Source organism: Haemaphysalis longicornis, unplaced genomic scaffold (assembly GCF_048455015.1).
Source record: "Haemaphysalis longicornis isolate Haplotype H1 unplaced genomic scaffold, Haemaphysalis longicornis Haplotype H1 scaffold_1, whole genome shotgun sequence".
Taxonomy (NCBI): domain Eukaryota; kingdom Metazoa; phylum Arthropoda; class Arachnida; order Ixodida; family Ixodidae; genus Haemaphysalis; species Haemaphysalis longicornis.
The window spans coordinates 298,173,507-298,196,603 of NW_027526203.1; the positions used below are offsets into that span (position 1 = coordinate 298,173,507).

Consider the following 23,097-nt stretch of genomic DNA (forward strand, 5'->3'; position numbering starts at 1 on the left):
GACGTAGTTTGAATGAGTGAAGGACATAAGGCGCGTTCGAAGCAGATGCTCGCGTCTCGGTTTGTAGCGCAGTGGGAAGAGCGCCACGTACCTCCCGTTGCGGCCAGAGAGTCGTGGGATTGAAACCGAGCGCCGCCTAAGTATTTCTTTTTAAAGTGGACTGCGCTGACGTGGCTGAAGAAACGCGCTTGCGCAGTAGAGTGCGGACGACGGACAACAACTAGGGAGGGAGGGGTACAGCCACGAGCATGAGATGCTTCGCATCTAAAATCACAGAACGTCTCAGATCCTGCGTATGCTTTCTGCAGCGGCCCAAACGCTTCAAAACCCCACTGAGCGGTCATCCCCCATTGCAAAGCTTTTTGATAACACACCTTCACTTCGAAGTGCACTATCTCTGGTTTACACTAAAAGATGTCTATGTGCGCGTCATGTTATTGCGTGACGGTATTCCGAAATGTATGGCTATACAGTTAAACCTGGATATAACGAACCTATAAGTAACAAATTCCTGGATGAAACGAAGTTTTTCAATTCCCCATTTCCACCTACATTGAAGCCGATGTGTTTGCGACATCTATGCAACGAAGGAGTTGCGACGGTTAACCTGTATGTAACGAATTCGCTATGCTGATGAATCAAGCTTTCTTGCCCTTTTTCTGGAAAATCGGCTGGCGAAATGCACAAATTAGCGAATTTCGTCCGCACCACAACCTCTCGTGCGTTTCCACGTGTGAGTGCGGTGTCGGTTAGGTGCTAGGCCTGCCTGTCGGCGTGTAGTCGCGTCAGGGTGTCCTCTGATACCTGTGGTATGGGTTCGTGGATGATTTCTGCTGGCTGAATACGAAAAGATTTGTCGTTTCAAGACAAGCTCGAAATTTTAAACTCCGTCTCCGTCGGCGGCAAAGAAGAACGTTGCCGCCCGGTACAGTGTCCCAGCTAGCATCCCTTCAACAATTTCAACTGCGGAAAAGTGCATGAAGTTCGTGAAAAGGCGCCCTTTCAGCATTAGTTTGGTTCTTTAAACGCATTAAGGCACCGAAAAGTATCAAAAAGCAAAAGTGATACTTGATTGATTGTAGGGTTTAACGCGCCGACGCAACGCAGGCGATGAGGCGCGCCGTAGTGGAGGGCTCCGGATTAATTTTGACCACCTGGGGATCTTTATCGTGCGCCGAAATCTCGCACACATGGGCGTTTTTGCTTTTCGCCTCCATCAGAAAAGCGGCCGCCACGGCCGGGAATCGAACCCGCGACCTCGTGCTCAGCAGCGCAACGCCTTAGCCACTGAGCCATCGCGGCGGGTAAAAAGTGATACTTAGTTACTTTTTGTGAATTCGGGGGTCGTGTAGTAGCAGCAAGCACAAATCACGCAGTTTTTCAGTGTAAAGTATATCCTTGAACAAGTGCGCGTTCAGTATTACTGATGCCTAGCATATTGGTTTCGTTTATGCTTCATTCCAGCGAGCTTGTAACTCGAAACCGGCTTGTAACAAAAACCTGGATGTAACGAAAAAAAAATGCGAATTTTTTGTCAACTTCGTTATATCCAGGTTTAACTGCATCTGAAAAAATATCACCTACGTATGTCTAAAATTCCCACAGAAGTCAACCTATCTTGCTCCGTTGTTTTTATATTTTTCCCCAGGCCGCCGATCGTGCCCCGGTGAAGTGTTCGCATCGATGGAGATATTTCTGATGGTGACATTTCTGCTGCAGAAGTACAAGGTTGTACCAGAACACCCGATTCAGTCTGACCTGGACAATCCCGACATTCTTGTACCCCCACAGGTTGATGTGAAGCTCCAATTCCTGCCTCGTCATCGTTCAAATGCTGAAAGGATGCATACTCCCGCTGTTTAACATGGCAGTGGCTATAGCAGTCGTGTGGATAACCTTAAAATAAAAAACTTTCAAGACAGTCGAAATAAAGTGTGGTGACCAATGGGATTATGGTGACAGCAGTTGAAGGGAGGAAATAAATCGTTTATTTTTGTCACAAGCCGCATAAATGGTCTCCACTGTTCGATTATAAAATCTCCCAAACTTTCCTGGTGTTACTAAAGGAATGAAAGGAGCTGAGGCGCCGCTACTGTTCCTCATCCGGATAAGTGCAGCACGAACACTGGCTTGGTTTTAGGAACTGAATCTGACCTCATCGTTCGTGTGTCCAACGTGGGCTTGCAATTGAGCGCTGAGCTTTATGTAACTCCGCCAAAAATAAGCTAGAAAATCTTTGTCCCGCAATTGTCAAGAAGGCGGAAAGAAAAAGTAAGGCTGTGCAAAAGGGGTGTGGCGTAAATCACCGATCACAGTTTGTTGAGTGCAGAAGTAACGTCGTGTACTGCATTCCCTTGTCGTGCGATAAGATATACATTGGACAGACGGGGAGATGCATAAATGAACGTCTGCGGGAACATCGCAACTCTGTAAAGGGCAAACCTTCCGATGTAAAGGGCAAGCCTTCCGATGTAAAGGGCCAGCCTTCGTCCCATCTCTCGTCACATTGTTCTAAGCATGGATGTTATCCAAAACTTAACGGGACAAGTATTTTGTTTTCACACAAAGACGCGCGCACAAGGGAGATATCCGAAGCCTTCTTTATCAAAAAGAATGGTGATGACTGCATAAGTTCCCCCTCGGTGTGCTTGCTGGATTGTGAAGTTGATTACCTTGACCGCGCATGAGCTACAACTTTCAGTGTGTGCAAGAGTGTTGTGCGCATGGCCTATGTCACGGTGTGTTAGTACGCAGGCTTCTTTATATGTTCTTCCAATTTCTAATAAAAACTTCAGTTGTTAGTAAGCGCTCGTGTTGTGTCCAACCCTTTGTCCTGTCTAGTTTGCGCTGCTCCCTCAGAATGAATGTATACCAACTGGCCCAGTTCTCGACCTTGTTGTAGGTATCAATACTTTAGTTTAGTCACATTTATTTGTAGGTGTGGCGTGGCGCACCGTGTTTATGTAACGTAAGTGCTATTTGGCGCGTTTACGCGCGACTGCGGCTCTCCCCTTAGCGTTCCCACGACGACGCTCCGACACCGACGCCGTGGCTGCGGCCGCGGGGTGCTCGCCCCTCGTATGCCTGGAACGAGCAATGAACAGTTCTTGTCTGACTGTAGAAGCGTTGAGACGTGTCTGCGGCCCTGCCCGATCTCTTTTTCCCCGGCGGCTGCAATGCGCCATCACATTTTGCGCCAGAACATGGGACCAGGGATTTTAAACAGTTATTCAACGTATGTGGGGTCTACGCTCTCTTCGACTACCCCTTCTGTCCCCGCTTGCTACAGGTCGACGTCAACCACGTTTTGTGAACATAATGCAGCCATCCATCGAAAGTTTCGCGACCATGGACGACGCGGCCAAGACGGAAGCGTACAAAGCCCCCGTCGCAGAGGTGAGAAGTTTGAGGGAATAAGTTGAAGAGATGCGGCGACAACTGACGGAGCTGAAAACAGCAGCCTCGCCATCCTCAGACTTCTACAGTGCGTCAGCCGCCAGCAACTGACATTGAAGTGCAGCTGCAAGCTACGCAAGAACTAATCGCGGATATGATTTCACCTGTGTTGTGCCGCTTCGCAAATATGTGTGGAGCTTCTTCACGTGCGACAGGCAACGAGGACTCCGACACGAGTGCTTCAGGTAGTCCGGTGAAAACCAGAAAGAAGAAAAGCTCACCACAGCCAGGAACCTCGGTCAAATCCGAAACTCCAGGAACTCCAGGTAAGGAGCAGGCGCCTCCCACTTCCGTTGCGGCTGCCTCACTTCCACTGCTTGGAAAGGACGTGGTTCTACCAAACAGAGTTTTGGTTCAAAACCTTCAAAATTGCCAACGACGTAGCCATCCCCCTGATCGTTCCGAAATTGCCACCGAAGGACTTTATTTGGATGAGACACCACCTGAAGACAACGGACGTCACAACCTGGGATCAACTGAAGTCAGTTTTCCGCAAGCGCTACAACCTGGATGATGAAGTTGAAGCGAAGCAGAAGATGTACAGCGCGAGCCAGCGTTCTGGAGAGTCGTGCACGGACTTCGCTCTCCGAAAATTGGAGCTCATCGAGCAGTGCGGCTACCCCGAGGCCGAAGCCGAGAAATGCAAGTTGATCCTGGCCACTCTTTCACCGAAAGCCAAGAAGCATTTCTTCGAAAAGACTTTCAAGTCTCTGGACCTGCTGTTCGATTTGCTACTGCGCTTCGATTAAGTGTCATCAACTACAGGTAAAGCGCCAGCACTCACCGTGACAGCCATGATTAGCACGAACGTTGCAAATACGAAGATGAACAACGTTTTTCCGAAACATCTAAGAAAGTTAAGCTAGCGACTGGTCGACAACCAAACCGATCCCCGAGAATATGAGAACCGATATATCGATGTGCTCGCAGTATCCAGCCAAATTGACTGCAAAGAGAAGGCACGTCATGCTAAGCCAACAAGTTTAATGTTTAGTGGCAATAAAGGCATCACTACGATGTCCGGCGTAAAGAGCTGTCAGCCAACAGAGGGCTAAAGCAGTGCATGACTATACCTCAGCGGCGCATCAAAAGGGTACTCCGCACATTATCTACCGAATCTAAACAGCAACATCGCTTCCATGTCGTAATGTGTTGCGTCGCCGTACAGTGTACCACAGAAAGTTAGAAAGCAAAGGGAATAGAGACTCAATTCAGAAGCGCCAACTACGGGGGAGCAGTAGGGCTCGTGCACCCCCCCCCCCCCCCCGGACGGCTTTACGGGGGGGCAGAGCCCCCTCCAGCCCCGGCTGAGGATTTTTTTAAGGGCTTGGCTCGGCTCTGCGCCCGTCGACATCGGACTGTTGGCCGTCCTGTCCGCCAACTATTGTTTACAATAGGGGTTGGAATCTTGAAAGACAGTTCCGTCCTCCCGATGGGCAGGGGGAAACGCAGGGCCGTGTCGCTTTTCTTCACGGTGAGTTAGACGTTCTCAGTGTGCAGATTGTTGACAATGTAGGGCTGCGCTTGGCTATGGTGGCTAGGAGGGTGGCCCTTCTAGCCACCATAGCTTGGCTTCAGCAGCACGCCAGCAAAGCGACATTTTGTTGGTAGCATAGGTCGGCGCACTCACTCGTGAGTACACTCATTTGTACTCATTTGTACTCAAACTCACAAGTGAGTACGATGATGAGTGAGTGCACACCCAGATTAAAAAAGTGAGTATGATGACGATTGAGTACAGGGGTAAGTCCACTACTCGTGAGTACAGAACTCATGAGTACACTACTCATGAGTATGAGTACTCATGAGCACAATACTCATGAGAATGAGTGCTCATGAGTATGAGTACTGGTGAGTATGGTACTCATGACTGCACAGTACTCATGATTACAATACTCAAGAATACTGTATTTTCGAGCGCTTGCACTCGGGAGTACATGCACTCGTGAGTACATGCACACGTGAGTACAGCAGTACAAACAAGTTCTATCACAAACTCAAGTCTGGACGCATGTGTACGAGTTTCAGACATTTAGCGGTGCCGCTGTGCTTCTTAACTCTCAAGGATGGTAAAATCAGGCAACGAAAACTGCACCTCCATCCTTTGCCTGTCCTTGTTTGGCGCTGTTAGCGTTTTTCGGCGGTCGCTCGCTAAGGGGTCGCAGTGAAAAGGGAAAAACGAGGGGGTTAGGTCCCGGTGGGAAGCGCGACCGCAGTTGCTCTGTTTCTATGGCACCTGTTAATTGGAGCAGTTATTTTAAAGACGATAGTCTTTCTTGGGCTACTTAAACCCAGAAATTTTAGTCTGTCTGTCTGTCCGTCTGTCTGTCTGTGACTCTATTCAGCCACCCTGCCAAAGTAAAACAATTCTTGCGCATTAGTCTTATATAGTCACAGCTAAATCTACCCGTCTAAGCCCGCTGTAATGTTATACTTGTCAACATTGTTGAAGAAGAACAAGACATTACGCAAATATAAGACAACAGATTAATACAGAAGTGATATTTGCAGTGTTCCTTTATAAAAAATCATGCATGTTTGGCTTTTGCGAAATTAAATACTTCATCAACTGCAGAAAAAATATTCCCTCCGCCATCGCCTGCTGTCGTCCGCGCCACTATAGCGTCTCACGCCATTTTAAGAAATCAACCGGCAACAGTTACGAAAGGTCGCACTAGGTAGGTTCCACGTTCTGCTTGTAACGCACGTGGAGTAGGGAAACGCGGTTCTATAAACGTTCAAGTAGGGCGCCTCGATTCACGCGCGTCTTCGCCGTACGGCAGCGTTGGCATCGAGACACCCGGTTTGGAGCCGTGGAACACGGGAAATTTAAAATGATTTAAGCAAACCAGTGGCGTCTTTACCTTGCGAGGAGCGCGACGCAGGAGGAACAACATGAGAGGTGAGCGGGAAAGCGAAGGGAGGTATTTACTTGGCAAAAGTCGATAAAGACTATCGTCTGTTGTCGACATTTGCAACGAAAGCAGCAGATACGCGGCCATTTTTTTTTTTGTTTACAAATGAGCGGCCTGGGAACGCGTAGCTGCTTCGTTCCCCTTGCTTCATTCAAATTGTTTTAGGGGAAGCGGTGGGGGCTGCTCACAATGCATGCACTTAGCGCACCGAAGTCGCTCTTTTCCGGTCTTAAGCAGTTTCCATAGATGCATGTCATGCTCTGGAGTCGTTTCGTGAGCGGAACCGCTCACTTAAATAGTCGCAGTTAGTTTACGTGATTCGCGTCAATATGACTGCATGGTTTGGGTCAACCACATGGTTTTATTAGGCTTCCGTTTGGAAACTTTTTGCTCAGGTTTGGTAGGACTATGTCCTCGTGCTGTCCATTTACAAGTGAGCATATAGCCCCACCGTGCAGGTTTCGGGTTGTTAATCGGACATCATAATGCCCAGTCGAACGCGTGTGACGCCTTGTTTCGCCTCGCATATTTTCTCGAACAGCGCTGGCATCTTGCTGCTGGAGGAGCGTTTTGCTTTCGAATGGCAACCCGATGCGCTGCTTCTCGTTTATGCCACCGTGTAATGATGAAGCTGACGACGACTGCGAATTTCGGTGGTTGTTCTTCCCCTACCTTCATCTGATGTTTACTGGTGGGGCGACCACTCCTCGCTAGCAACTTGTGCCTAGTTTAATCTCGCACTGGGGAAGGCCTCGTGAAAGGGCCGTTTTATATGATGGACGCCAACGCCAGACGTTGGGTTTTTACCTTTAGCTCGCGCCTTGGAACGTCTCGTAAAACATGTTGCTTGTCCATAACGATGCCACCGCACTTTTTTATCGATAGCTCTCAGCTTCATCAGCGATTCTCGAACCAAGAGCTGCAGATTTCCACTGTGCAACCAACGCACCAACACGGGAATACAGTGACGTCAGTGCAAGCTATCACGCGTTCGAAAAGCCTGTCTGAAACTTTGTTTTCGAGGTCACAAAGCACGCCAGAGCAGTTGGACAGTGCTGTAATGGCTGCCAAGCACCGGCAGCAACTGGGTGCACTGCGGCCGTCGACTGCGAGCGATACCCGCTCCAAGCCTACAAAACACATACACATACACTGTTGGGACTGGGCGATCCCAGCTCAGTCACTACTGTTGCGAGGTTTCCCTGCCCAGTCCGATTTTACAAGCATATAACAGATCAACATTAGTTCGCTGGTGCTCTAGGCACAATTTCTTCTATTCGACTTACTGGCTTTGAACTGGGCTTGTAGGGAATTGGCGCCACACTAAGAAGCAAGCCCCTAGTGCAGCACTGGGTCGAGCATTTTCAGGGCTGTCGTTATTGCTGCCCTATACACCACACTCCCATAGCCCGATGGAGACCCCACCAAGCCGGTAAAAACACGTACGAGAAGTTGTTTGTAGGCACCATAGAACTGGTGTTGGAGGATTTTGAGAATGTCGCTTGTTTTAAGGCATTGAATGTTGATTTTTCTTAGCCTGTCCGTGGCTCTGTAATACCACATTGAGCATTGGCGTAAACTTTTTATTTTTCCGGGGGGGGGGGGGGCAGACCTGGAGTGCGCCTCGAAGCGGCAAAGGGAGTGGGGAGGAAGCGGTAGGGGAGGGGGGGGGGGTCCCGATGAGATGACGCGTCATCACCCCGCTACAAAGAGGCTACCACTAATCATCATCATCATCATCATAAAGGGCACCTGCAGCAGTGATGGCCTTTTACATTGTGTCGGCTAACTACGAGGTATCCCCAAATAAGACGTCCGGCCCCCGCAAATCTATGAACCGTGAACTTCGGGGGTGTGACGCATCCAGTAGAAATTTCTTTAAATACGTGTTTTACTGGTCACAGTTATCCAAAAATATTGCATGACTGAACCATCAGCACAAAAAAACGAGTCGATTTGTTTTTCTTTTAATGGGCAGTTCGGGGGTAAAAAGAAAGGGACACGAGAACGGGACACGACAGGGGCGCTACGCGCTGCTATGTTCATTTCCGTTAAGAGCCCCCGAAACGGGTCTGACTTTGACCACTCATTTTTGTATCCGTGTATGTGTTGTGCCAGAGCGCCCGACACAAATTCGCTGCACCTGGCGACGTGCCGATGGCGGGGTTGATTCGCGCTTAGGTCAAACCGCCCGCGTCAGACGTGCCGCGACTTGGCCCGAAAGGCGCCGCCGAGTCTGCTCTCCCTTTCCCATCGCGACGGCTGGACCAAATTGTGCCTGGGACGAACTAATCCCCGCAGACACGCAACAAGTAGCGCCTGGAGACGCCGCCGCAGAGTCGTCTTTCCTTCCCCGAACGTGGCGGCTCGGCTGACGCAATCGCTCCGCCTCCATTCCCCAGATTCATAATGCGGCCAGTGATAGTTCCGACTGGAGGTATTGGAACTGCACGCGGCAGCAACGGAACCCTGGGGGTATAAAACCAGCCCGGAAGCAGCGGCGGTGCGGCGGCATCTCACCGAAGGCCCTGAGTTGAGAAGTGCTATCGCGCTTGTCTTAGCCATGTAACAGACTTGCTACCTTTGTATATATTGTATATAAATGCTGCTTCAAATAACCGTCAGCTCGGCTACTTCGTCGCTATGGTCTGCGCCGCGTCGATAGCGGACTGGGCAGGGCAACGTCGCAACAGTAGTGACTGAGCTGGGATGGCCCAGTCCCAACAGTGTATGTGTATGTGTTTTGTAGGCTTGGAGCGGGTATCGCTCGCAGTCGACGGCCGCAGTGCACCCAGTTGCTGCCGGTGCTTGGCAGCCATTACAGCACTGTCCAACTGCTCTGGCGTGCTTTGTGACCTCGAAAACAAAGTTTCAGACAGGCTTTTCGAACGCGTGATAGCTTGCACTGACGTCACTGTATTCCCGTGTTGGTGCGTTGGTTGCACAGTGGAAATCTGCAGCTCTTGGTTCGAGAATCGCTGATGAAGCTGAGAGCTATCGATAAAAAAGTGCGGTGGCATCGTTATGGACAAGCAACATGTTTTACGAGACGTTCCAAGGCGCGAGCTAAAGGTAAAAACCCAACGTCTGGCGTTGGCGTCCATCATATAAAACGGCCCTTTCACGAGGCCTTCCCCAGTGAGAGATTAAACTAGGCACAAGTTGCTAGCGAGGAGTGGTCGCCCCACCAGTAAACATCAGATGAAGGTAGGGGAAGAACAACCACGGAAATTCGCAGTCGTCGTCAGCTTCATCATTACACGGTGGCATAAACGAGAAGCAGCGCATCGGGTTGCCATTCGAAAGCAAAACGCTCCTCCAGCAGCAAGATGCCAGCGCTGTTCGACAAAATATGCGAGGCGAAACAAGGCGTCACACGCGTTCGACTGGGCATTATGATGTCCGATTAACAACCCGAAACCTGCACGGTGGGGCTATATGCTCACTTGTAAATGGACAGCACGAGGACATAGTCCTACCAAACCTGAGCAAAAAGTTTCCAAACGGAAGCCTAATAAAACCATGTGGTTGACACAAACCATGCAGTCATATTGACGCGAATCACGTAAACTAACTGCGACTCCGACTCCAGAGCATGACATGCATCTATGGAAACTGCTTAAGACCGGAAAAGAGCGACTTCGGTGCGCTAAGTGCATGCATTGTGAGCAGCCCCCACCGCTTCCCCTAAAACAATTTGAATGAAGCAAGGGGAACGAAGCAGCTACCAGGCCGCGCACTTGTAAACAAAAAAAAATGGCCGCGTATCTGCTGCTTTCGTTGCAAATGTCGACAACAGACGATAGTCTTTATCGACTTTTGCCAAGTAAATGCCTCCCTTCACTTTCCCGCTCACCTCTCATGTTGTTCCTCCTGCGTCGCGCTCCTCGCAAGGTAAAGACGCCACTGGTTTGCTTAAATCATTTTAAATTTCCCGTGTTCCCCTGCTCCAAACCGGGTGTCTCGATGCCAACGCTGCCGTACGGCGAAGACGCGCGTGAATCGAGGCGCCCTACTTGAACGTTTATAGAACCGCGTTTCCCTACTCCACGTGCGTTGCAAGCAGAACGTGGAACCTACCTAGTGCGACCTTTCGTAACTGTTGCCGGTTGATTTCTTAAAATGGCGTCAGACGCTATAGTGGCGCGGACGACAGCAGGCGATGGCGGAGGGAATATTTTTTCTGCAGTTGATGAAGTATTTAATTTCGCAAAAGCCAAACATGCATGATTTTTTATAAAGGAACACTGCAAATATCACTTCTGTATTAATCTGTTGTCTTATATTTGCGTAATGTCTTGTTCTTCTTCAACAATGTTGACAAGTATAACATTACAGCGGGCTTAGACGGGTAGATTTAGCTGTGACTATATAAGACTAATGCGCAAGAATTGTTTTACTTTGGCAGGGTGGCTGAATCGAGTCACAGACAGACAGACGGACAGACAGACAGACTAAAATTTCTGGGTTTAAGTAGCCCAAGAAAGACTATCGTCTTTAAAATAACTGCTCCAATTAACAGGTGCCATAGAAACAGAGCAACTGCGGTCGCGCTTCCCACCGGGACCTAACCCCCTCGTTTTTCCCTTTTCACTGCGACCCCTTAGCGAGCGACCGCCGAAAAACGCTAACAGCGCCAAACAAGGATAGGCAAAGGATGGAGGTGCAGTTTTCGTTGCCTGATTTTACCATCCTTGAGAGTTAAGAAGCACAGCGGCACCGCTAAATGTCTGAAACTCGTACACATGCGTCCAGACTTGAGTTTGTGATAGAACTTGTTTGTACTGCTGTACTCACGTGTGCATGTACTCACGAGTGCATGTACTCCCGAGTGCAAGCGCTCGAAAATACAGTATTCTTGAGTATTGTAATCATGAGTACTGTGCAGTCATGAGTACCATACTCACCAGCACTCATACTCATGAGCACTCATTCTCATGAGTATTGTGCTCATGAGTACTCATACTCATGAGTAGTGTACTCATGAGTTCTGTACTCACGAGTAGTGGACTTACCCCTGTACTCAATCGTCATCATACTCACTTTTTTAATCTGGGTGTGCACTCACTCATCATCGTACTCACTCGTGAGTTTGAGTACAAATGAGTACAAATGAGTGTACTCACGAGTGAGTGCGCCGACCTACGCTACCAACAAAATGTCGCTTTGCTGGCGTGCTGCTGAAGCCAAGCTATGGTGGCTAGAAGGGCCACCCTCCTAGCCACCATAGCCAAGCGCAGCCCTACATTGTCAACAATCCGCACACTGAGAACGTCTAACTCACCGTGAAGAAAAGCGACACGGCCCTGCGTTTCCCCCTGCCCATCGGGAGGACGGAACTGTCTTTCAAGATCCCAACCCCTATTGTAAACAATAGTTGGCAGACAGGACGGCCAACAGTCCGATGTCGACGGGCGCAGAGCCGAGCCAAGCCCTTAAAAAAATCCTCAGCCGGGGCCGGAGGGGGCTCTGCCCCCCCGTAAAGCCGTCGGGGGGGGGGGGGGGGGGGGGGCACGAGCCCTACTGCCCCCCCGTAGTTGGCGCTTCTGAATTGAGTCTCTATTCCCTTTGCTTTCTAACTTTCTGTGGTACACTGTACGGCGGACGCAACACATTACGACATGGAAGCGATGTTGCTGTTTAGATTCGGTAGATAATGTGCGGAGTACCCTTTTGATGCGCCGCTGAGGTATAGTCATGCACTGCTTTAGCCCTCTGTTGGCTGACAGCTCTTTACGCCGGACATCGTAGTGATGCCTTTATTGCCACTAAACATTAAACTTGTTGGCTTAGCATGACGTGCCTTCTCTTTGCAGTCAATTTGGCTGGATACTGCGAGCACATCGATATATCGGTTCTCATATTCTCGGGGATCGGTTTGGTTGTCGACCAGTCGCTAGCTTAACTTTCTTAGATGTTTCGGAAAAACGTTGTTCATCTCCGTATTTGCAACGTTCGTGCTAATCATGGCTGTGGTTTTGATTGATTGATTGATTGATTGATTGATTGATTGATTGATTGATTGATTGATTGATTGATTGATTGATTGATTGATTGATTCAATAATTGAATAATTGGATGATTGAGCAGTTGAATGATTGAATAATTGAATGGTTTAATAATTAATTGATTGATTGATCGATCGATGGTTTGATTGATTGATTGATTGATTGATTGATTGATTGATTGATTGATTGATTGATTGATTGATTGATTGATTGATTGATTGATTGATTGATTGATTGATTGATTGTAGGGTATAACGCGCCGCGCAACGCACGTGATGAGGCGCGCTGTGTGGGGAAGGGCTCCGGATTAATTTTCACCAGCTGGGGATCTTCAACGGGCGCCGAAATCTCGTACACACCGGTGTTTTCGTTTTTCGCCTCCATCAGAAAAGCGGCCGCCGAGGCCGGGAATCGAAACCGCGTCCTCGTGCTCAGCAGGACAACGCCTTAGCAACTGAGCCACCGCGGTGGGCGCCGCTGTGGTTTTCCTCGACCACATGCTCCGCATCGTCAAAGAGGAGACGAAGCCGACGCTTAACGAGTCTGTTCCGTCCCACCTGATGTTTTAACGTTTTAAGTCGATATTTGTTTTTCCCACGACTTCGCCTGAACTTCCCCACGAAGACTTCCTTGAGGAAAGTTTGCTGACTGCCACCAATCAAACTGCATTGCATATAGATTGCGCAATTTGGACCAGTGACACATTCCCAGAAGGTGTAGAGGCCGTGAGGGTTGTAGGTTCTGTGTTGTTGGTTTGAGCTTGCACTGGGAAGATGATGGTTGTTTCAGCCGTCATCTCGCTTTGCATCGTCTTGTTGCGTGGTTCACACATGGTAGTCGCATGCCTCCCCTCGCATGTAGACAAGTTCTCTTACGTCGACAGTGACTTGACCACGATCCATCTGTAAGGGTTCCAGGCGCCAGCGGCGCCGGACGTGTCGCCGCAGGGGGAGTGGCTGTTCTGGGAATGAGGAAGGAATGGCTTTATGGCAGCCAGCATGTTAAGAGGGAGCGGCCTCTGGGTGAAGCCGCCGGGACACAATGTCTGGGGCCTCAACCGCGTTGTCGCGCTGTTATGGTCAACGGGCGTGGTGCGACTGTTGGAAAACATTGGTAGCCCGGCGGCTCGAAAGGCATTCCGAGAACTTTGCGGCAGCTGGTTCTGTGGCCCACTGCGTGTACGTTTAGCGGAATGGCCGGTTGAAAACCAGTCGGTCCGTTGCGCCGCCGGAGACGGGGGAGCTTGGAGCTGTCAACTGTGGTTAGACAGTGGCACATTTATGGCTATAGTTCTCCCTTTGTTGGTTCGTCAACGCGCGCGGTGAGGGCGTGCGGGGGTGTTCGGGTAGTGGCCCGGGGTGGATGCGCAGATGCGACGCCTGCGGCGTGCGCCGTATCCTGTGTTCCCTACGCGTTAACTCTGGCGCGCGGTCCAATGAACAGGGCATAACCTGTCAACGGCGGGCAATCTTGGAGTCGCACCGCCTTTCGTTAAGATGGATGGTTATGGGTCCAACTGGCTTGGGTGGCTGTCTGGTCTTGGACAAGAAGCGTGGGAACAGGCGACGCAGGGGGCGTCCGTGGAAGCTCGTCCCTGCGCTTGCACGTGTCTCCGCGGGTTCTTGAGTGTTTGTTGTGTTTGGTTTGCTTTTGATATTTTCCTTTTGTTCTGGTGAGAGAGAGTGACCAGCGTTTCAGGGTTACGGGGGGTGTTGCACACCATGGTTTAGGCCCAGATTTGGTAATCCGTCCAATCAGGGCGCCAGGTGATACCGATTGGCCTGTGTATCGAGGGTGGAGCCTAAGTAACCCATCAAAACCAGAAAACGCGAGGTCTCGGGGTCGAATCCTCAAAGTTTAATGTGCTATGCACGGCCGGCGTATCGCCGGGATAGCCAGGTTCGGCTAGGGAGGATCTCACCACTTTGGTAATCTTAGGTCAGGGTCCGTCGTTGACGGAGGTGCCGAGTGCACAAAGTCTTAGCTGACCAAGAACCTCACTTTATTTCTTACTTCGTTAATTCTATCTTCAATCTGTAAATATTCTGTATATGTCTTTCGTTTAAATATACAGCTTGAAAAACCCTCATCAACTATCGTCGTCGTGTCATCAGTGCTGCAACCATCAGGCACCAACGCAGATCATCATCAACAACAACGAACCATCATTTATCCATCCTTGTACAACTAGAGCAGTGCACAGCTTTAGCCAGCCGATTTTTTCTGTGATGCTGAAGCAAGCATGACATGCCTTTGTAGTGTACCTTGCTGGTTTGCAAAAAAACAGTGAAGTTAAGGCATCCATACCTGTGAGGAGTGTAGAATCAAGGTTAATTACCTGTTACTTTCGAAGGGGCTGTTGGATTCCACAAAAGTTCCTACTGGAACGCATCGCTTTCTGCTCGAGCTCAGTCTGCGTGAACCCTCAGGGTTGCTCCAGCTGCTGGCAAGTCACTACGTTTTATACCAAGAACAGGAAGGTGCCGTTTCAGGGCACTTTCCCCTAAAGGCGGACGTGTAGCCGGGAAAACGCAACGACGATCTCCTCCGGAAACGCCCCCTCCAACATGTAATATAGCTTAGCCAAAAAGATGCATTTGGGACCTCCTCCATGTTCAGGCAGCGGATGTAGAGCTGGACGGAGTTATACAGTCTACGCAGTTCTACTGTGTTCGATGCAAATTTTAAGTTCTGAACTAAATGGAGCGTGCGGAAACGCCGATATTTATTCCGGCTCTTTTCTCCGAGCTTCTCTTCGAGCAGTTTAATGGCACTCTTGCAGCATGCCTCTGTTGTACACACTTCCTCAATGGCAGATGCTATTTCACCTACAAGGTAGTTGCAGAGGTAGAGAAAGGGGACAGCTATGGTGAGAGTACGGTTCTTGTTGAGTACTGCGCTGTTTAATTGCTCCCAGCAAAACGTTCATTGACATGCGTTCCCATACACATGCTTGATTGTCAATGCTGGGAGGCGAGATTCGAAAATCTGGGGCTGAGCAGACGCTGGGAAAATTGGAGTGCTGATCCCCGCCGGCGCGGCAGGAGGCACAGTGCTGCCGAAGCTGAGGTTTTTGGGCCGGTATTTAACGTGAGTTGTAGTCTAAGCGTTTCATCACCTTGTGTGCGGCACTCATTCTCCCTTTGCGAATCTTCAGAAGGAAGCGCGTCATCAACTTGGGCTTAGATTTTGCAATGCTTCTTGGGCTTGCGACTGAACCCCCCTCGGTCTTATACCCGCTCTCAAAGAGCGTCGTCACCTCGTTCAGGAGCTCGTTGTTTAGGCATGCCTAGCAAAGCGTTTGGCTTTCAGCCCGTTCATAGATGGTTAGGATCACAGCTTACTTAATCAGGCAGGAAGTAGCTGGTTCGGAGTGTTTCTTTTTTTTGTTGTGCTGCCGATGAGGACTGAGAGACTCCGGCGGCCGTTTATACAAAAAACTCGTCATTGTGGCTACTCGTTTTCTATAGCATTCGAAAACGAAATTATGCGGAATGACCACCCTGTCATGGTTACGCCGCCAGAGAGCGGAAGAGCAAGACTACCTACTGAATCCTTTTCATGAAGGCGCATCAAAACAGCAATTCAATTATTGTGATGGTGGTGCGGCGTTTGCCAGGAGCCACATCGTCGTCTTCACAGTTTACAAGAGGTGGTTTTTATTGGCAAAACTGTCCGTCATTTCGTGCGATTTTCCATTTGCATGTACGTCAATTGGTGCGCTTCATGATTCTTCCCAAGGTTGGCTTGATATGTTGCTAGGTTTTATTTTTGTACCGTTATTGCAAAAACCATAAAATAACAATAGCCCAAATTCTTACTGTCGTGACAGCCAACAGGTTGTTTGGAGGGTGCCTTTCCTAAACTGCCATAGATAGAGGGCAGACGCTTAATGATGGTGTCTTGCGCGCAGTGCTTATTCATTGAACGCTTCTACTATTGTTATTGCGGGTTTTCGCGCAATTTTTACAAGTAAACAAATAAGTTAAAACCAACAGCTTTTCGTTCAAACTTCCCCAGTCAACGTCGAAGTAGAGAAAACGCAACTGTCGCGTGGTTTGTTCGTTCCGACCGTTGCCACCTGCTTTCAGTTTGGAATCTATAACGAAGCAGATAATGCCAGTGCCATCAGTACATAATCTCATTCGCCGACAACTACATATTTTTTATGCTTCCGAATTCCGCTGTTGCTGTGACGATAGCGGACAGAGTAATGTCGTTCTTCTACCGTGCCATACGAACTTTATGCACATGGTGCTCTCAGAATAGGTCATCAGGCGCCAATTTTTTTTTTTTCTCTTGTCTCTTCTGACCTTTCCTACGGCAGTGCTACATCACGGGAGATATTCGGCCTTGATAGTCCGCACTGCATTATGACAGCGATCTCATGCTAGCAGATGTCGCGGTGTTTTTTTATGATTACGAGATTTCTTTGTTTGGTGACCTTGAAGCTAGCAATTAATTTATATATTTTCAGACAAGACTGACGCCATACCTGTCAAGCAAAGATTTCTGCAAATGTGATGCAGATAACATCAGAACATTCCATGGCATTCCGAGACTCGGTGCAGAGTTCAATTGTAGAAAGAAAAAAAGATAAAATAATGGTCGTGTTCTCTTTGAGTGGGTCAGCCTGCTTCATTTTTAATGCGTAGCATTCTTTGCTGAGTATCCCCACAGCCAGGACCGTGTAACGGCCTGAATTTTCACAAAAATGCAGTTATCGCGTAAGTTACACCTTGTAATCGCTATAATAGTGTAAATGGAGATAATTGGTCGGACGTAATTTTGAAAAACTAAAAAAAATAATAAAAATATAAAATAATTACGGCATCCGGCAAACTATGTAACACCCTGCAATTCCACAATAATGGATATTTGCGGACAGTTCCAAATGTAATCGTTATAATAACGTAAATGGAGGTAATTGGTCGGACAAAATTTTGAAAAACTAAAAAAATAAGAAAAATATGAAAACATTACGAAAAACGGCAAAACGTATAATGCATGGCATTTCCACAATAATGCAGATTTCGTGAAAGTTCCAAATGTAATCGGTATAATAACGTAAATGGAGATAATTGTTCCAAAGAAATTTTGAAAAAATCAGAAAAAACAAGAATATGAATAAATATGGAAAATGGCAAATCGTATAACGTCCTGCATTTTCACAATAATGGAGATTTTGCAAACGTTCAACATTAATCGTTATAGCAGTGTAAATTGAGATAAATGGTCGGAAACTTGTGTTTTGTCTGCATGGCCCCTCTAACAACTGTTCTCAAAACAAGACAAAGTGGACGGGGAAACTGACAGTGTTGAAGAGCTGTCCCCCAGCAACGGTGTCTAGCTCGCACGTCATAACCCTGTGGCACGGTTACCAGTTCAAGGTAGTTTGCAATCTCTGGACCTCATTAAAGAGAAAACACTTACTCGCGATAACGAACCTATAATTGTGTCTCCAGGTCTACAGCATGGAATCCTGCAAAGGACGCTTGCGTGAGCATGCCGGGTACCTGGTGGCCCGGCACCCCCACCCATGCCCCGTGGAAAGAGGTACGCTACCTCCGGATAGAGATGTGAGCAGTTGAAAAAAACAAAAAAGCATTAGGAAAAAAACATGTTTTTTTCGTTTTTTTCAACTAAGGTAAAATTGAAAAAAACACAGTACCCCCCCCCCCTCCTCCGCGGAATTGCGTTGTTATGCAGCTCCTTTTGACGTGCTTGAAAGTTTCTTGTTTAACTTTTAGTAATTGTACTATTTTTGTGCTTCTTTCTTACCACTCCATTTATTGACCAGGCCTTGTTATCAGACGTCGTCGAAGTTTTTCACTCCATCAAAAGTGACATCACAGCGAGGCTAGAAAATAGCTCCTTCACTGAAGACGAAAAGTCTCACATATTGCGTGTGCTCAGGGGGCGTGAAGAGTTTTGTTTGCGACCCATTCACATTGCTGCTAATTTCCTGGATCCAAGGTATCGCGGCAAGAACCTAGCTGACGCGCAAATTGTGGTCACGTTTGACTGGATTTCCCAACATGCAAAGAAGCTCTCGCTAGACGTCGGGAAAGTTTTATCTAACGTCGCACAATACCGGACTTGCAAAGGAATTTGGTCCAGTGAAGGAGTTTGGGAGTCTGCGAAACATCTAGACCCATCCACGTGGTGGGAAGGACTTTGCTTTAATGAACACTTAAATCCCATCGCCGGTCAAATACTGCAAATTCCCCCTTCTTCTGCGGCTTGCGAAAGGAACTGGTCGGAATTCGGAAACGTGCACACCAAGCTACGCAACCGGCTTTCAGGCGATCGCGTGCAGAAGCTCGTGTACGTGCACTCGAACCTGAATGTCCGGAAGGCTTCGTCGGCTTCACAGCAAAGAATCGACGTGGCAAGCGGAACCGAATCAGACACGGATTGACGACTGTTCGCACTTTTTGATCGGAACTTTAGGAATTGACGTGAAATCACCCCATTGATTTTGAAACTGAAAGCTCTGCTGGAATTTTTGTGTGCAGTAATGAAACAATTATATTCTGGAAAGTGCTACTAAATAAATGTGTCGGGTTTTTAAAACAGTGTGCGCACAAGTCTTTTTTTCCAAGTTTTCGTAATTTTCTGAACAAAACTAGAAAAAAACCTGTTTTTTTTCAAGCACCTCAAATTTTCATGAAAACTTGCATCTCTACCTCCGGAGCGTCATCCGCCAGTAGAAGATCGACCAAACGCCCCATGTCCACATGGTTCCCTCCCGCGGGTCTGACGGTGTGGAACGAGTTCCTCTGGGTGGTTGGGCTGGAACTACGAGAGGTCAACGCGTGCCGACCAACACTCCGGGGGCGTCCAAGCAGCAGTCTTCGCGCCTCGTTCTGCAGTCAGCGGAAGCGCTCTTGCTTGCGCTTGCCCGTGTTCCACAAGGGGCACCGCTGCGTCGAGTTCGTGGAGATCCAGACCCTGCCCTCCATCGACACCGCCCGACCTCCGGCCTGAGCTGCGTCGGGTCTTCGTCGTTCACTCTAAGCCTCCACCTCATTCTGCTCGTCAGGAGCCACGGTGACCACCACCGCCACAGGAAGTGGACTACATTAGCACGGGAATCCTTTGTACATGCGGCATATAGCGGATTTATAGTGATGTATAATAGTAGCGGTTTTCGGGCATTTATACATTGCACTACAAAATAAAAGCACTTACTTGTTTGGGAACGCTCGTGGTGATGGGCTCGTCACTCTTCGTCGTAGCTCTTTTTCGACGTCACAGCGTCGAACAGTCACTGTTCTTCCAGTTTGCCGTTTTGTTATGTCTATCGCCAGTTAGTCCAACGTACAAACGGGATACATTGAAATACGAACAATGGAGCGCGTGGCTTGCAGTACATGCCGCGCATCCTGGCGACGGACCGCGCATGCACAGTAGAAACAAGTTACGGGGGTTCGTGACCAACCGTGCTATGCAAAGATCATCTTATTGTTCTTTAAGCGCTCGGCACGAAATAAAAAAATGAAAATGGGGAATATATCTACGTGCGCCGTTTTCGCTCAGCGCAGTGACGATGTTAGACAACGCTGGCATGAGCGAGCGCCGAACGCGGCGGGAAGACAAAGTTGGACACGAACTCTCCTAACTTTTTCGTGCGGGGCATACTGGGTTCGCCGCCAGGATGTGTGGCATGTACTGAAAGCCAAGCGCTTCCTTCTTCGTATTTCAGTGCATCACGATAGTACATACGTTGTTGGCTGCTCTGGTAACATCGACTTAGAACAACGCTACTGTTGTGGCGTTTATGCCATCTCGTAGCCACTGCTGACACTCAGACACAACTCTCCTTTCAGAGAGAGAGAGAGAGAGAGAGAGATGTTTTATTCCTTGCAAGGCTTAGTAGGGCCGGTTGAGCTGCGGCAATGTGAGAATAGCCGGGACAAGGGTTCTTTCTCAAATAGACCAGGCGTATTACTAGAGCGGGTATGCCGCATTATGGGGCAAGAAAGAGAGTTAAAACAAGTACGACGAAGGGAACGCCTTTTTGGAGAAAAAAAAATGACGTGGATCACAATGAAGAGTTATAATATGAGGATGACTAGGATGTGAACAGTGGAAATGTTTTGTCAATGATTGTCCCTAGAGAGACGAATATAGAGAGGTTGAACTATTTCAATGCGGATAAGCATCAGCGCGATAACTCAATAGCTTCAATAAGAGCGGAGTCTACATGCATAGTCTCTTCGTGAACAGCTTCACCAGGGCTGGTGTTCTACCTCATAACCACGTCTCTTCTTTTGGAAACAGGGAATAGCGTGCGGGATCACTCCCCGCACGTAGGCTGACAATTTGCGGAAAGGGCCCCAGCATATAGTAAAATGTTTTAACAACAAAAAAAAAGACGCTTCACTCTCAAGCCTGGAACTTGCTGTCCGAGCGCCCAGCAAAAACAGTAAAAAAAGGTCACGACGTGTGGTGCGCCAGCCGCGCGGGCGCGGGAAAATTGATTTGCATTCAGTAAATCCTATGCGTAAATCTCGATTGCACTGATCGTGGGAGGACCGAGTCAGGAGAGGTGGGATGGGAAACGAAAAGAGTTAGGCAGTCAAGTGGTAAGTAAAAGTATCGTCTTTCGATGACGCTCAGCGAAGTGAGCATATACGCGGTCAATTTTTGCTTGGGGAACATCCCCATTTTACTTAATCACTCCCTCAAATATGGGTCATTCCATGCCAAATGTCCCTGCCGTAAAATAAACCATCACGGATTTGCTCAGTAAAAATTGTGGGTCATCCTCGCATGGCCCGCAATGCTCCGTGAAAGTGTTTTCGTCAAAAAAAAATTGTTCTTTTTCTAGCGGTCCTTTTACCTCCAAGGTTTAAATCAAACTTACGTCTGTGAAAAAAATTTATGAAGAAGTAACTTCTCTTACAATGGCCACCATTTTTGTGAACATCATGTTGAGGCCCTGGGCTGCTCTATGCCGCATTTTAAAAATATTTTTCCTTTTCTTTGCTGTGATTACGCCATTCAGAAAATACACGATGTCGAGCATTTTTCAAACATTTTTAGCAAATACCAGCACATTCTCTCAGCCAATGAAGCGTTTATACCTGTATCTCAGCATTGTGGAAAATTGGTAAAAACTATATTTACACTTAAAAAAGGTGAAATGTGCGATAAAACGTTTGTCAAACTTGGAAAAATCTGCTTTCTGGCCCATATTCACCTTGAAATTGCGCATTGTTGTGCTCGTAGTAAAAATATCAAATGCAAGCCATTCACTAGCACAAATGATCGCAGTTTATTTCAGGAACTTCAATCAGAACAGTTTTTGTTTTAGCAGAAAAAAAATTCAATTTGTACAGCGACACTACTTCACCCCGTTGTTCCACAGAGCGTCTTCTCTGCATGGCATGCACCTGCCTGCATGAAAGAGGCGCGAGCCAGCGGATTTGCGCTACAAGAATACCTTTCGCCGCAATGGTATTTGTAGCGTCAGTACAGGAAAAAAAGCCCGCCCGCCCGCATCTTCCCACGGGGGGAACACGAGTAAATGCGTCGCATAGGGGTGATTGCATTGCGCGAACGTTGCGTAATTGGGTAGTTTGTGGTTACCGTTTGGATGTGGGGAGGGTTTCGTCTTTGTTATTCTTATTGTTGATTTTGGGACACAGGAAGGACAGGTGAGGGTATTGTGATCATTATTATATTTGAGCGCAGGTGACTGAATTCCGAGCGGCCGCTCTGCTGCTTATATACACTGCGCGCGCTGTCGCGGGAGAGGAGTATGGGGGAGATACGCGCATGCGCACACTTCCGTATAGAAGCGCGCGCCCTTTCCACACCCCCCACCGCGCTGTTATCACGCAGCTGGCACGCCGCTAGCACGCCGCTATCACGTGTGCCGCAGTTGCTGCTGAGCGCGACGGAGCGCACGGGCTAACTATTGCGCATGCGCGCGCAGACGCGTTCCTCCCGCACTGCCCCAGCTGCTGTTGAAAGCGACGAGGCGCAAGGGGCAGCTACGACACATGCGCGCGCAGACGCGCTCCTGCCGCACCGCCGCAGCTGTTATTGAGAGCGAGCTGTTGTTGAGAGCGAGGAGGGTACGGGGGAGAGACGCGCACCTGCGGAGGGAGCGTGGGGACGGCGCCGACAACATCGACGAGTGACATCGCGAGCCTAAGAAATGCTCCGCATTTAAAAGGAATAATTGGCGTGTTAGTGGGAAAAGTACAACGTGGAGCTAGCGGTGGTGCGCCCGTTCCATGGGTAACTCAACGGCTGGCTGGACATGGACGAGCATTTAAAGAAGCAGGGTATTTTATACGTGGTATCTTTTAAGTATGCCGAAAATTACGAAATAAACAGCGGCGGAGTGATCTAGTTAAAAGGATTTATTTGTATGCGTTAGCGGGAATTGCATAACCCGATGCTTTAAATGCACATCTGATGTCCAGCCCTTGAGTTGCCCGTACTGATGGAATGGGCGCACCACCGCCAGCCCCACGTTGTACTTTTCCCTCTAACACGCGAATTATTCCTTTTCCCTGTACTGTCGCTACAAATACCATTGCGGCGAAGGGTATTCTTGTAGCGAAAACACGCTGGCTCGCGCCTTTGTCATGCAGGCAGGTGCATGCCGTGCAGAGAAGACGCTCTGTGGAACAACGGGGTGAAGTAGTGTCGCTGTACAAATTGAATTTTTTTTTCTCAGCTAAAACAAAAACTGTTTT

General features: G+C 48.6%; 1 protein-coding gene across 1 annotated transcript in view; it reads left to right on the forward strand.

Annotated features, from left to right (window-relative positions):
- The window catches only part of LOC144148828 (vitamin D 25-hydroxylase-like), a 59,631-nt gene extending 56,781 nt beyond the window's left edge, over positions 1-2,850 (forward strand). The window contains exon 9 of the mRNA XM_077680348.1: positions 1,649-2,850. Coding sequence (XP_077536474.1) covers positions 1,649-1,863 — 215 coding nt within the window. The 3' untranslated portion in view covers positions 1,864-2,850. The remainder of the gene's footprint in view (positions 1-1,648) is intronic.
- The last annotated feature ends 20,247 nt before the right edge of the window (positions 2,851-23,097 follow it).